The sequence below is a fragment of the Petaurus breviceps genome, unplaced genomic scaffold (assembly GCF_028583685.1).
Source record: "Petaurus breviceps papuanus isolate PSGF00001 unplaced genomic scaffold, PetGlider_PUasm1.0 673, whole genome shotgun sequence".
NCBI lineage: Eukaryota > Metazoa > Chordata > Mammalia > Diprotodontia > Petauridae > Petaurus > Petaurus breviceps.
This window is the reverse complement of record NW_027186448.1, coordinates 181701-196588: the sequence shown is the minus strand read 5'-3', so window position 1 is coordinate 196588 and position 14888 is coordinate 181701. Positions and strand designations below refer to the sequence as shown.

Genomic DNA, 14888 nt, shown 5'->3' with positions numbered 1-14888 from the left:
TGGGGCTCAGGGATGGAGGTGGAAGAAAGGAATGAAAGAGGGAGGGGCGGTGACAGCTAGAAACCTAGAGGCATCGAAGAGGCTGAATGAACCTAGTCCGACTAAGAGCAGAGAAGGAGGTGAGGAGAGGAGGAAGCTCGAGACAGGTGGGACTACAGTGAGATGAAAGGGGTACCTGGGGTTAGGGTTGGGGTGATTCCCTCTTCTGGACACTTCTCCCCCTGCCCTAGGCGCTGGTTTGGCGCTGGAGATCTGGGCTGACGGGAGGCCGGGACGAGGGCGCCTGGGTGTGGCTTGTAGTAAACTTGGGTAGGGGGCAATGAGAAAAGAGCAGGGGGAGCCCAGAAAAAAATAGACCTCCCTATATCTCGAGGCAGGGAGGAGGAGCCCTATAGACAGTGGGTGGGGCCTAAAAGAAATTGGGACCAAAATAATCTCGCCAAAGGTAGGCAGGGTTTGAAGCACATGAGGCGGGGCCAGTGGGAGTAGGTGGGGCATTGAGGGAGTGATTTTGGACTTTGAGTCCAGCCCTAGGTGGTGTCTCTTCGCTTCCACCCGCCCCTTGCCCACCTCCTAATTGGTTTTCAGTTCTTCCGCCCGCAGGGCACCTCCGCCATTCACCAGCCGCTTCACAATCTTTTCTACTTGGTTGAGGGGTGAAGGTGGTAGACGCTAAAATTAACGCAGCTAGGATTGGGCAGTGAAAGAAGTCATTTGCATAGACGATTGGGATTGGCCAGACCCTCGGGTCTCTGGTCCGGAATTCCAAAATTACGTGACCTTCGGCTGCCATGGCTGGACTGGGTGCTGCTTTTCGCCGCCTAGGCGCTCTGTCCGGAGCCAGTGCCTTGGGATTGGCCACTTACGGGGCGCATGGTCAGGGACCCGGGCTGGGGCTTAAATTATCGGTATAGAGCTGAGGGGGAGAGGGCCAGAAGTAGGGGGTCTGGAGGTGGGTGATTTTAAAGGGTCAAGTGGGTAGAAACTGGCAGCCGGGTGCACTAAAATTGGTCGAGGGTGGATTTAACAAGCCTGGTTCTACCTTTATGGGTTAGTTTTCGAAGCAGAAGACGCTCCCCTAACTTACCCAGTCTCACTATGATTGGCTACCCTGACTGTCCGTTTACTGCTTCTGCCTAATCAGAAGCCTGTAAATCTCGGCCCGTTTGAAGAACCCCTTTATCCAAGACTGACAGGTTAGGCTCGGTCACGATTTCATAAAGTGCTTGGATTGGTGGGTCGGTATTAATTTTTGTTATCATCTTTCACAGGTGCGAACATCCAGGACCCGTATCGTAAGGAGGTAAAAGAACTGCCCTAGCTTTGCCTGGCCCTTGGGGGATGGGGGGAGTTGATGACGGTTCTTATGTGTAAAATTCCCGAAAGTAGCACTGAAGTCCTAGTTACTTGGGCCACCGAAACAACTGGGGTTGGGCAAGCCGAAATGTATGTCTTCGTGCTCGATCCTCTGTGGGGGAGGGCCCATGGAAACCTGGTTATTTCTTAGAAAAGGTCGAACTAGTGACTTCAATACATCAGGGAACCTTTAAGGGAGTGGAAAGGGAACTGCAGATCTACATTTATGAATCCTTGAGAAAAATGCAATTTTTGCATTTTCTAGCTTTTTGAGAAAACCAACAAACACCACTTCTTCCACAGTCTGGCTCTGCTCTGCGTCCCCCTCTGTAGCAAGCCGGTTTGGGTAAGTTTCAGGGTGCCTCCAAGCAAATTTTTTTTCTAGGCTGCCCAGGTTTCCTGTCCACCAAAAGCTTATCTTCAGAGAGTAACGAACTGTCTTTATTGGGGGAGTGAATGCTGTCACTGGGCAGGGCCAGAGGAACAAGTCTAAAAGACTGAAGGAGAAAATGGAGGGATGAATCAAGGGCTGAGGACTTGTGGGAACATTCACCTATCACAGAAGGAACAGATCTGGTGTAACCCCCTATTCCTGCCCTTCAGAATTTCACATGCCTGTCTTCTCCTTTACTCCCAGGCAGGGACTCTGCTTACCTCTGGGATCTCACTCTTCTGTGGCAGCTTTTATTACCAGACCCTGACAGGAGACACCATGGCAATGCCAATTGCCCCAGTGGGGGGCTCCCTGCTTATTCTTGGCTGGCTGGCCCTAGCTCTTTGATCTTCTTCCCCTATATTGTCCCACCCGACCAGTCTTCAGACTAACTAACCTCTTTAGGCATGAAGCAACAAGCCTGTTTTTGTAAGGTTACTTCAGTTATTCCTGGGAGAAGCCACCAACATCAGATGGTATGCTGGGGAACTTGATTTCTCAATCTTTGCTGGTGTTTTGTATGGAGATTGGGAGTGGGAAGAAAATTAAAAATGAAATGCAGAAAACTTTGGCATCTTTATTAATCCCACCTGGGTAGTAGGGTATGGGAGGAATCTGACCTGAGGGACTCTATATTTCTTTTGGCAATCTCATCTGCTAGGCTGGCTTCATCTCTTACCCCTATATTAACCACACGTTTAAAAGTCCCATGGTTTTCTTGTTAGCTCTGATAAGTGCAATTTGCTAATGTTACACAAATGACTCCCATTAATCTCTCCCCAAATCCAAATCCACATCACCAACTCCTGTTAGATATGTCTACACTTCTAAACTAATCGTATCTAGAGCAGAATCTTTCCCCAAAACACATCACTTCTTTAGATTTCCCATTAAGAGCAGCACCATCTCCCAGATATCCAGGTTTCAAGCCTTATAGTTATCTGTCTTTTCCCTCTCCCTCAGCCTCCATATTGAGTTGCCAAGTCTCATCAGTTGTACCTCATTGACCTCTGTCATATTCATTCCCCTCTTTCTACTCAAATTGCCACTAACTCAGTTCTTTATCACCTCCCATTAGGCTATTGTAATAACCCTCTAATTGATCTTCCTGATTCTAATCTCTCCTTTCTTCAATCCTTCCTTCAGGTAGTTCCCAAAATAATCTTTACTTCAAAAAAGTACCTACTATGTGCAAAGTACTGTGACTGTGCTTGGGTGTCCTCTTTGTAAAGTGGATTGGATAAGATGATCTCTGAGGATCCATTCTATTCTGACATTCTATAGATTTACAACTAAAGCTAATGTATTCTTCCTTCCAGTCTGTTACTGATTCTACTATTTTGAAAGTTGATGTTTGTGTTTCCTTTCTCATCTACTTCTAGGCACCAAGTCTTGTCAAAATATCTCCAGCAAACAGCCCCTTCCATCAAGCAGCCTACATATTATTGTGGGTGGGGGTAGGGAGAGACTATAACATACAAATATATAAATTTATTCAAATTAATTTCAGGGAGGAGAGAACACAAACAAGTAGAGTGGTAGTGGTTGGGGAAAAAGTCTTGTGTAGGAGGTAGCATCTAAACTATTTGGAAATGAATTCAAAACAGGGGACTACCTATTCTAAGGCACAGAGGAGACAGGAAAATGGCAGGGGTTTGATCATGTTGTGACCTTTGACTTGCCTATCTGGGTGGCCCATCCCTTTCATAGTTGAATCCTTTTCTTGCCTTATTAAGGTTGCCTGATTAGCACATCAAGACCTAAGCTTAAAACCCTCTTTTCATCAACCTAAGGTAGCCCCTCAACCCCTATCTCAATAGGGCTAATTTGGTATGCCTGCAGATGTGGTATGCTTGGTCAAGCCTAACCCTCTTGATTAAGGATTGGGGAAAGAGGAAACCAGTCTGACCCTTTTAGTCCTTCTATTAAATTTGGCTCACTTTATGGCCAAATCTCTAGCTCTGCTTGCCACCTGAGGACCATCCTGATGGGATTCCTTAGTCAGAGCTGTTTCTGGTAGGGAATATATACTAAATAAACCTGTTTGCTTTTCTAGCTTCCGGCCTCTGCAGTCTTTGCTGTTTCCTAAGTGCCTCATGGGTATTTCCCTTGTAGTTCTCCTCCCCCTTGACCTCATAAGCAGAGTCTGTAGGGGAGGGACAAACCACATCACTCTCTTGACTTTCTATAGCATCTAGGACAATATAAAAACTTTTTGGACAGGTATTTTAAGGTTTCCCATAATCTCTCAGACCTACCCTCTCAGACAGCCTTATTTCTTGTTATTCCTCTTCATGTCCTAATCTGTTTTAAAGTAAACTATCAGCTCTTCCCCTGAATTCAGTATTCCACATCCATCTCTCATTTTTATGCATTTAAACAAGCCCTCTCCTCAACTAGAATGTACTCCTTCCTTATTTCAGCCTCCCAAAATACTTATCTTCCTTGTAGGCTAGTTCACCTCCTCAGGTATCATTTCCCCTCAAGTTATTAACACCCCCCCCCCCATGTTGTAAGTTCCTTTGGGAGGTTGGAACTGTTTTCTTTTTCTCTTTAAATGCTTGGGGCCTAGTATAGAGTCTTAGACACAATAAACCTTATTAACATTTGTTGAAGTAAATTTTTTGTACATTCATCCCCTCCTTTCTATTTTTACTGTACCCACCTCATTCAGATGCTCACTTTTTAACTCCAATTAAGTTGTGTTACCCCTGCTAGAGTAATCATCATAATGCTCAGGTCTAATTATGTCATTCCTTTTCTCAAAAGCCTTTAGTGACTCCCTAACATCTACTACATAAAGTCCAAACTCCTTAATCTGGCATTCAAATCCTGCCTACTCTGAGTCCAACCTACCTTTCCACCCATATCTCATGCTATTTCCCTTTCTGTACTCTATAGTCCATCCAAATTCCTTGAATTTGCTCCTATAGTTTTCTGCTTTATTACACTTTTGCTTATGGCATTCCTTTGACCTGAAGTGTCCTTTCCCAGCATCTCTGCCAGTTGAAATCCACAGAGGCTGAACAGAAAAGCTACCTCCTCCATGAAGCCTTCTCTTATCTCCCCTTCTCAGGCTGGTGGGTAATCTCTTCTTCCCCTGAACTCTTATAGCACTTTGTATCTCTCTCCCACTTATCACACACAACCTTGATTCCAGTTGTTTATATTTAAGTGACATCTTCCTTAAAAGACTGTAATTATGGTGTTCTATTTATCTTTATGTCCCAACAGACTCCTCCAGCACAGTGCTTGCACATAGTAGGTGCTTAGTAAATGAGAATGAATGTAATTGTAAAAAAAAAAAAATGGGCCATGGAAATGGAGACAAAGGCTAGGATTCCTAGAGACATTTTAAAGGCAGAATGGACAAGACTTGGTAATTGAAGATGGAGAGAAAAGAGAGGGGTGGAAAGACACTGAGCAAGTTTGACTTTTAAAATGGCAATCAGTAATAGCCTGAAAAGGAAGATGAAAATCTTCACTTTAGGTGTAACCATCAACCAATCAAGAAGTAGTTATTAAATAGCTACTATGTGCCAGACACCATTCTAAGTGCTGGGAATACAGGCACAAAAAATGAAACAATTCCTACTCTGAAGATGCTTGCTTTGTATGGGGAAGATTACAATATGTACATATATGTAAGAAATCAGGTATTGGTATTTCCCCCCCCCCTCCAACCATTGAGGGATGTTATCACAGGTTAATCACAGAGGTGTTAATGAGGTAACATGATTTTCACACCTGTGAGAACACTTTCTCTGATGCAATTAAAGGGAGGCTAGCCATTGGATGAGCAAGATGAGGTGATATATCAAATGAGATAATATTTGTAAAAAGAAATTAGCTAATAGCTGTAATAATAATAGTTAACATTTGCATAGTGCCTACCATTCTAAATTTCTTGCAAACATTTCATTTGATCCAAACAACCAGTCTGGGAGATAGGTGCTATTATTATCCCCATTTTAAAGCTGAGGAAACTGAGGCAAATGGAGTTTAACTTGCCCAAAGCTACACAAATTTGGGAACTCAAGTATTCTTGATTTCAGAACTTCCTGGCTTAGCACAATGCTTATCCCCTCCCCCACCCTTCCCCTAATATAAATATAAGCTCATTAAATGTAAAGTAGTCAACAAGGAATGGCACTAGCAGTTGGGGAGATTAGAAAAGGATCTCTGTGGTACTTGTGAGCCAAGAGAATTCTGTGTAGATTCAGAATATCAGAACTGGGACTACAATGACAATTTCCCTAGTCTGTTTTATAGAAGAGACCACGAAAGCCCAGAGAGAGGAAGCAGCTTGACCACATACACCTCCTTAGACAGAGCCTCCAAGATCCCAGGTTTCCAAATTTCCATTCAGATGTTCTATACTACCTTCCTTTGAGTTTTTAGTTAAGATGAAATAACCTAAGGGAGTCTGTAGGATAGGAAAAGCATGGGTCTCACGTGTGTGAGGTAAGGACCAGAGGCGCGTATATAAGTATGGGAAATATGCACATAGAAGGTGCTTAATAAATATTCATTGATTGATTGCACACAAGTGGTAACTGGTGCCATGTGAGAAGAACCAGTTAGGAAGGGGTTCAAAAAACATGAAATGGTTTCAGGGAGGTCGTAGTTTCTGCATTTGCCAGGAGGGGGCGCTGTGGTCATGTGGTGGAATTGTGTGTGTGTGCCCAGTGTGGTGACCATTCCAAACCACAGTTACTTTTTCCATTAAACCCACTCGCTTCCTTGCATATCTGCACCTATCCCATCCACTTTTGAGCTGGTTAATTTGCATATCAGCATCCAACACCTTAGGACTGGCTAATTAGCATATGGTGGGGTGCCATTTTCTAGCCAAAGACCCCTTCAGTGCTCCTTCTGTACTCGGCTCTCCATGCCCATCCCTTCTCTTCCGAGGCCGATAGCATGTGCTAAATAAATGTATCTTGACTGATTCATGCCTCACACTTGTGTTTCTCCCCTTCCTCCCGCCTCCCTGCTACCTAGAATGACTCATTGAGCATGAACCAAGGTGCCTATAGGCGCTACCGAAACAGGCCACCTCCTGATGTCTGCGGCCCAGCTGCTAAAGGGTTTGGCCACTAGAGATCATAGGATCGTAGATTCAGAGCACAGAACCCGCAAAGGAGGAAGAAAGAGATAGGCTGGGGGCGGGGAGGGACTGCCTTTTAGTCTGTCTTTCGGCCTTTCACTTTTTCATCCTCTCTCCCTTTGGTTTCTGTTCTCCCAGTTGTTAGAGAAGATCCGGATTGGGGGGGAGGGGCTCAAGGGAAGGAGCTGTACTTTCCCACCCCGCCTGGGTGGGGAAGGGGGGGGGGGGTCCTGCACTAGTGCTCGGGCCTCTCCCCCAAAACCTAGACGGAAGGGCAATTCGAGGCTCGAACAGATCTGAATTTGGTTTACCCCTCCTGAATAGAACAGCCGGACGCCGCCTGGATCTCCCGAAATCCTGGGGGTGGGGGCTGTCTACTCGGTAAGTCTGGGAGAACAGGCATCCGATTAGGGCGGGGAGGGAAGTGGAGCAGGGCGGGAGTGGGGGGAGGAGAAGAGAACAAAGAGACTGTGCTAGTGGAGGGAGCTGGAACTAGTGTGCTGGGACCCAGGCGTTCTAGGACACCTGGGTCCCTCCTAGAGCTGCTTCTTCTACTCCCTGACTCTTCCCTCCTACCTACCCACCCCCAGTCCTGCGCCGGCATCTCGGATTCCTACGTCCACTTCTCCTGTTTCTCTGAGTGAGTCTCATCCTCGACTCCGCCTTTCTCCTGGTCTCAGATTTGTGCCTCTGCCTCTGTATCTCTTTGTTCCCCCTCCCCTTTCTCTCTCTACAACTCTCCCCCCCTCGGCTCTCTTTCTCTAGAAGACACTCCACAGCGGACATCGACATCCACCTCCATGGCAGGTAAGGGTATCATCTATGGAGGTAATTAGGGATTCCTAGGGTAGGATGGTTACTGGGCAGGGATGGGAGGGATCATGTCTCTGAGTGTGGGCTGACCTCCTGTTATCTACCCTTCCTTCTCCCATCTCTTAATCTTTAAGCTTGGAAGCTGGTGAAGGAGGGAGTGGGATGTCAAGGGAGGCATCTCCTGGGAATGTAGTTGAACCTGCTAGAAAGGGGCCCCTCCCTGCTATGCTCTCATGCTGTCTCTGTTCTACCTCCTTTTTCTCCAGGTGTGTAGTGTTTTTTTCATTTCTTCCTTCTTCTATGTGTTTCCCCTTAGTTCTTGGGGGAGCTTAAGGAAACTAAGGAGGCCAGTCTACTTCACTTCTCACTTCTCTCTTCCATATCACCTTCCTACAGGTTACTTACCCCCCAAAGGCTATGCCCCATCACCCCCATATCCAGTGGCCCAGTCTGCCTCATATTCCAATCCTGCACCTGTCCCAGGCCATATTTGCAACCTCTTCCCTTCCCCTGGTCCTGTGGCCCCCCTGGAACCAGAACCAGTTACTGTTCCCTTCCTGCAGTTGCCCAGTGTTCCTTCTGGCCTGGAATTTCTTGTACAGGTGAGTTAGAAGTATGAGGTAGTTCTGGGATCTATACGTCATTTTCATGCACACATTATTTCATTTAGTCCTTACAACATGCTGTTAGGTAGGGTAAGTTGAAATATTATGTCCATTTTATGGCTGAGGAAATGGAGATTGGATTTGTCACTTGGATGGGGAGAATATAATGGGAATACAAAATTAATTTTATATATGTTTATAAATAGTTCTTGATTTCAAGGAGTTTATAATCTGATAAAAGAGATAAGATCATATTTATGAATAACTTTAATATATTATGTAGTGTAAGTGATATAAGAGAGATATAAAATATTAGAGAAGAAAAAGAAGGAAAAATTACTTTTGAAAGGTGGTTGTGGTAGTAGTAAATCAGGAAAGACTTCTGGGAAGAAGAGTCTAGAATATTGAAGGATGAATAGGTTTTGGACAAGTGGAAGAAGGGGAACTAAGAAATTACAGTCTTGAGCAAAAAGTACATGAAAGGGAAAGTAGTAGGAAATATAACTGGAAATTCAGACTTTCTTTCTAGCTCCATGGGGTAGCAGAGAAGTGTGTTTGTATGTGTCTCTCTTCCTAGATTGATCAGATCCTGATTCATCAGAAGATTGAGCGGGTAAAAGGTAAGTGGGGTAAAATCGTACCAGATATGGAAAATTGATAGATTGGAGAATGGTTGAGGTAGGATCTGGAAGAAGAAATCTTTTGGTTGGAAACTGGTAGGATAAAAAATGAGGGGAGACTGGATATTCTTTCTCTAAATCATCTTATCAGCTCCCCCTGGTTCAACTATTATCTTGAGGCCAATTACTCCTAGATTTATGTATCTAGCCCTAGACTCTCTCCTTAGTTACATTCCTTCCTAATAGACAATTGGACATTTCCTTAAAATTTTTTTTCATTGATATCTTTTGTTTTTACATTACCTTCATTTTCCAGTATTTTCCTCCCATTTCTCCTATTCAGAGATCAATCCCTTATAACAAAGAATAAAAAAGAGAGGGAAAACATGGCAGTTCAGCAAAACTAAGGAACATAGCAACCAAGTCCAACATTGTAGGCATCATTCCACACTTGTAACTCCCCACTTCTAAAAAGAAAGGGAATTGCAATATATTATATATAATTATATATTCAATATTCAATTTACAGTGTTCAGTTTCAATTTGTTTGTTTTATCCACTCACATTGTTGAAGTTCATGTCTATTATTTTCCTGGTTTTGCTTACCTTAACTCTGTGTGTGTGTTGGTCTTAGCCTTCCCATGATTCTCTATATTCTTCACATTCATCATTTCACATATCACGCTGATAATTCCATTATTCCTATACCCCATAGGGCACATTGCCAATCGTATGTCCCATGGGTATCTGAAAAGTCAGCAATTCTCAAACAGAGCTTATTATCTCTTCTCTTCCCTGCCCCCCCCATTCACTCTTCCTGATATTCTTATTTTATTGAAGATACCGCTGCACCACTATCCTTGTAGACAAAGCCTCAGAGGTATCCTTTTCTCTCTTTCTTTCTCTATATATCCAATCAATTGCCAAATTATTCATTCTACCTCTACCACACCTCTCCCTTTTGTCTCCTCTCCACTCACTGGGCCATTACTCTGTTACAGGCTCTTTTGTCACTTCTGGCCTGGACTACCACAAGAATCTCCTTATCAGTCTTTTTGCATGCAGCTTTTCCCCACTCCAATCTATAATTCTGCCAAAGGTTTGACCTTGTTTTTCCCCTGTCCACGAAGTCTCAGTAGTTCACAATTAATCCTAGGATAATTCTGTTTGAAGCCCTTCACATTCTGACTCCAGTCTGTCTTTCCTGGGTGATTTCACTTTACTACCCTTTACAAACTCTGTGTTCTAATCAAATTGGCCTACTTCCTGTTCCCTCATAGACAACATTACACCTCTGGTATCTCTGCCTTTGCATAGGCTTTCTCCCATGCCTAGAATTCCCCCCTTACTCTCCCCTAACTCATAGAATCCCTAAATTTCTTCCAGGCTAAGCTCAGCCTTGTACATAAGGCCTGTCATGATTGACCAGTTGCTAATATTCTTCCCTCACAATCAGAAATTACTCTGCATATATTTGGCATCTACTTACTTTCATGTTGTTCCTTCATAGCCCACAATAGATTCTAAGCTCCTCGATGGCAGGAACTATTTGATTTTTGTCATGTCCTAATCAGCATCATGTCTGATATATAGCAAATACTTAGTTTTAATTTGCATATTAAATGAGTGAATGAAGAATGAATGGAAGTAGGACTCAGAATTCAGTACTAATGTTCATGTATTTGCCTCTCCTTACCTCTTCCTCCTAGCATTTTTTGGCTGGGACATCTGTAACCGATATGAGCTACATTCTGGAGTAGGGCTTCCACTGGGCCAGGCAGTTGAGGAAAGCAGCTGCTGTGCCCGCCTCTGCTGTGGGGCTCGCCGGCCCATGCGTATTCGTGTGGCTGATCCCAGGAACCGTGAGGTCCTGCACTTGATCCGCCCTCTACATTGTGGGTCTTGTTGCTGCCCCTGTTGCCTTCAGGAGGTGGGCTTGGATGTTTGAGACTTGAGGGGAGCTTGGGTTTGTGGACAAGGTCTTAGAGGTGTGAGAATAGTGAGAGGTGTTTTATATATATATAAGAGAGATAGAGAGAGAGAGAGAGGGAGAGAGAGGTCCTAGAATATTGAGGGGACAGAGATTTGGAATCTGGGAATCCCTACAGCTAGGGATATTGAAATTGGGGGAGCTAGACTGAGGGGCTGAGAGGCCTTGGGGCTAGGGAGCCAGAACTTGGTGGTCTTCTTTCAGTTCTTTCACCATGGGTCCAGGCCCTTGAAGAAAACTGGGGCCTGGTTTGGGGACTGGACAGCTTGGAACTCTGTAGTGATTCTGTCTTCTTGTGGCCTTAGCTGGAAGTACAGGCTCCCCCTGGCACAACTATTGGGCATGTACTACAGACCTGGCATCCCTTCCTGCCCAAGTTCTCAATTCAGGATGCAGATCGCCAGACCCTGCTTCGAGTTGTGGGGCCATGCTGTGCCTGTGGTTGTGGCAGTGACACCAACTTTGAGGTAGGGATTAAGGGACAGGAACTATGATAGTGAATTTCAGGGAACCAGTGAGAACTCTGGGATTTACTGCTGTATGCCACAAAACAGTAATGTCCTCTTCCATAAACGGAGAAGCGTTATAAAGTCTAACACATTTCTCTTGATGATCTAAGATCGTCACCCCTAGAAAGCAAGATGGCCAGTTCTAAGGTCGAGGATCTCGAATACCAACATCCAAATCCAATATGGCTGCCACTATGATCAAAGATATTTTCCTCCATAAGATGGCAGTCCCTGTGGTCTAATTCAGTGGTTACTGCTGTGATGCCAAATTGTGACCTTTAGGCTGCAACATGCCAACACCTGTCAGAGTGGCTACTTTCTAGTAACGATGTTTTAGGGGACATGGGAAGAAGGAGAACTTACAGTTTCTGTCTTTTTCTTTATTCCATTGATACTGGTTTATCGTCCCACCAATTGTCCAATTGCTGCCAAGAAGGAAAACCAGTTAGCACCACTCAAGTTCACAAGCATTGGCATCCAAATGATTGCATAAAAAAGTCAATTTGGTAGTTTGCAGGGAGACACAGGATCATAGGATTATAGCTTTCGAGCTGGAAGTGCCCCTTATAAGCCACATATTCCTTCCAACCCCCTCATTTTACAGGTAAGGCAAATGAGGTTCATACACATTAAGTGATTAACCCCTCTCCTTTTTTTAATTAAAAAAAGTAACTTACTCATGGAATCACAAGATTTGGAAGAGAATTTAGGTCTGTATCTAGTCCATTCCCTTCTCTTTAAGATTAAGAAACTGATATTAGAGTGTCAGTAACTAATTAATCAGTAACTAATTACTTAGTTAATCAGTAACTAATCATCCTATGTAACTTGTGCAAGATCACATAGATAGTATGTAGCACAATGGATTCAAACTCAGATTCTGGGGATATAAAGCTATGAAATAGCTGCTCTAAGGGAGTTTATAATTTAATGGTGGGATATAATGTATATGGAAAATAAGTATGTGATACAGAGTAGAATGTTATGGAAGCAGGTATCTGGATAAAGTGTTTTAGAAACTGTTTAAGGAGGAAAAGAAAAGAGGCAGAGTGGGGTTTGGGATGGCAAAGGTGATAGTCAAGCTGAATGTGACCATGTTCACCATATCCCCAAACAGAAGAATTCTCTGAGATCCTTAGAATCAGCTCAAAAGCAGTAGCATTGAGACAAATAAGAGAGCTTTGCAACACTGTAAGCATGTTGTAAATGAAGGGAATTAATTGCCCCAAAGAAGTATGAAAATGTTTGAGAGGCTTAGATCAACTCATGAATAATGACTCAATAAGGTCAAGATTCTCCATAGAACCCTGGTTTTCTTTAGTAAGCCATTGTGGACCTGTCAGTGTTTTTGCTAGGGGACAAGAGAGGGTAGATTCCTCATACAGCAACTAGCCTCCCTCGTACCTCATATCTCCTGGCTCATCAGTTCCCTCCTCCTGGTCATCAGGTGAAGACTAAAGATGAATCACGAAGTGTGGGTCGGATCAGTAAACAGTGGGGAGGCATTGTGCCAGAGGCCCTCACTGATGCAGACCAGTTTGGCCTCCAGTTCCCCTTGGACCTTGATGTTCGAGTGAAGGCTGTGCTGCTGGGGGCAGCCTTTCTCATTGTGAGTTCTCATATCCCATATTTCATTTCCCTCCTTTGTCTGGGTGTCTTGTTCATCTCAAGGATGTGGGATTAAGGGTGGATTATGTGAAAAAGAGATGGGCAAATGGAGAGGAATAGTTCTTTGGGAGAACATGGATGGGGATTAAAGGATCACACTGTACAGAATCCCTCTTATTGGGTCCCTGTTGGCTCCCTCCCACCCAGGATTACGTTTTTTTTTGAGAAGCCAGGAGATGCCAATCCGGGGCCCTCAGTCGTCACCAGTTAGAGGCTGCCCATGTAATCAAAGATAGGTATCCTGGCCACAGAATTCCAAGACGTCTACCACAACCCTGGCCTGGCCCCAGGATCAAAGATGGCCATTGCCACCCTCCAAGATGATGGTGCCTTGAGGAGACAAATCTAAGAATGGAGGCTAGGGCTTGGGTACTCCAAAGAAACTTTGAAAACCTTCGTTATGAAGACTGAGGCTCTATTCCCTACAAGGAGTAAATGCAAGAACAAATGCTGCATGTGCTGAATGCTAAGGGTTTTTGTTTTAGGCCCCTTCCTCTTTTGGATCCTTCGACTCAACCCCAAACTCACAATGATGTCACTAGCTGTCTTCCCCTTCCCCTTATTTACATTTTTCTACCTCCTTGGTTCCTTATCTGACCCCATCCTACCTCCCAGCATCATAATATCACAAAGAAAAATAGATGTAGAAACTGGGGGATTTTATTATATCAGTCCCCCCACTTTAAAAAATCATAGACCTTTTTAACTCTTGCTTTAACATATGAGAAAGCTGAGGTCAAGTAAAAGTAAATTGACCAAAGTCACATGGTGAGTTGGTATTAGGGGGCAGGGCTCAATCCCAGGTCTTCTGGCTCTTGGGCCAGTGCCCCCCCCCAGCCCTGCCCCGCCATTTTGCAACATACATTTTCTTTCTTGGCAAACCCAAAACTCCTGGAACCCTTCTTGGACCCATGGCACTTTAAGAGGAGGCCAGATAACCCTTTCTAAGCTCAGCCCTTTTGGTCTGAGGCCCCAGTACCCAACTATCAGGTTCCCAAACACCATCTCTCCTGCCCTTTCCCAAGCTGGTGCTTATTGCAGCTTTTCTTATGCCTTATTTAACATTTTTCCTCCTCCCACTGTCTGGGCACGAGGGAGGATAATGTATCTTTGTATGGTGTGTGTGTGTATTCTATGTACATATACACACAAACATATATATATATAATATTAAAAACTTTCTAACTTTTTGGACACTGGGAATTTCATATATGGGATTGGAGATGGGGTTTGGTATGGAAACAAAGGAAAATTGAAGATAGACCCTTGTCTTAAATTGGTCAAGTTTAAAATGCAAGTTGATCTGTATTCTGCTAATGTCAGACAGGGCTGCTTCCCAACATCACCTTTAGCCAAGATAGCTATGACCATGTTTACCCTAAGTCTCAAGAGAACTTCTTTCATGATCCAAAGTTAGAGGATTGCTTACATAATACAAGGTGTTTACAACTATCCCTTTTGGCCCCTCCCTATACGTCAAGATTCAGTTGAAGATGGCAGTACCAAGAGCTTCTTGGGGATTGAATGATATCTAGCATTCCACATATTTCAGTCTGAGTTCTGCAATGGAGCAAGGGAGGCGAGGCTCCTATGAGTGGGTGTGTTGGGTGGGCTACTAGGTGGGTGTGTTGAAAACTAAGCAGAGCCAAATGAACGTGGGTCTGCCTTAGTCTTAGGATTTAGAGTAAGAAGGCTTTGAGCTTAAATTGTTTCACAAATGAGAAGATGGAGATTTAGAAAAGTGATTGGACTCATCAGAAATCAAACAGTAAACAGCAAATCTG

The 14888-nt window shown here is 44.1% G+C and overlaps 2 protein-coding genes across 4 annotated transcripts; both read left to right on the top strand.

The window, feature by feature from the left end:
- The first annotated feature begins 6 nt into the window (after window positions 1-6).
- TMEM256 (transmembrane protein 256) lies at window positions 7-2355 on the top strand. Of its 3 annotated transcripts, none has more exons than XM_069104025.1 (4): window positions 7-119; window positions 1272-1303; window positions 1622-1702; window positions 1994-2355. In XM_069104025.1, the coding sequence occupies exons 1-4, from the start codon at window positions 32-34 to the stop codon at window positions 2135-2137; spliced, it is 345 nt and encodes a 114-aa protein (XP_068960126.1). In that variant the 5' UTR covers window positions 7-31; the 3' UTR covers window positions 2138-2355. The 3 variants fall into 3 exon arrangements, with proteins under 3 accessions (XP_068960126.1, XP_068960128.1, XP_068960127.1); XM_069104027.1 differs by lacking the exon at window positions 7-119 and adding an exon at window positions 609-908; XM_069104026.1 differs by lacking the exon at window positions 7-119 and adding an exon at window positions 630-876.
- Window positions 2356-6793: 4438 nt separating this feature from the next.
- On the top strand, window positions 6794-14299 carry PLSCR3 (phospholipid scramblase 3). Its single transcript, XM_069104016.1, is given in 11 exon segments — window positions 6794-6879; window positions 7224-7280; window positions 7490-7539; window positions 7665-7706; window positions 8109-8314; window positions 8895-8937; window positions 10647-10867; window positions 11233-11394; window positions 12884-13045; window positions 13252-13260; window positions 13262-14299. Coding segments are annotated over 11 exon segments (1077 nt in total). The 5' UTR covers window positions 6794-6808; the 3' UTR covers window positions 13316-14299.
- The last annotated feature ends 589 nt before the right edge of the window (window positions 14300-14888 follow it).

Bases quoted from the DNA above. Each gene is read 5' to 3' on its own strand.
- TMEM256 (XM_069104025.1), top strand. From the start codon at position 32: ATGAAAGAGGGAGGGGCGGTGACAGCTAGAAACCTAGAGGCATCGAAG. The intron at 120-1,271 runs GTGAGGAGAGGA...CATCTTTCACAG, and splicing joins GACTAAGAGCAGAGAAGGAG to GTGCGAACATCCAGGACCCG. The intron at 1,304-1,621 runs GTAAAAGAACTG...TGCATTTTCTAG, and splicing joins AGGACCCGTATCGTAAGGAG to CTTTTTGAGAAAACCAACAA.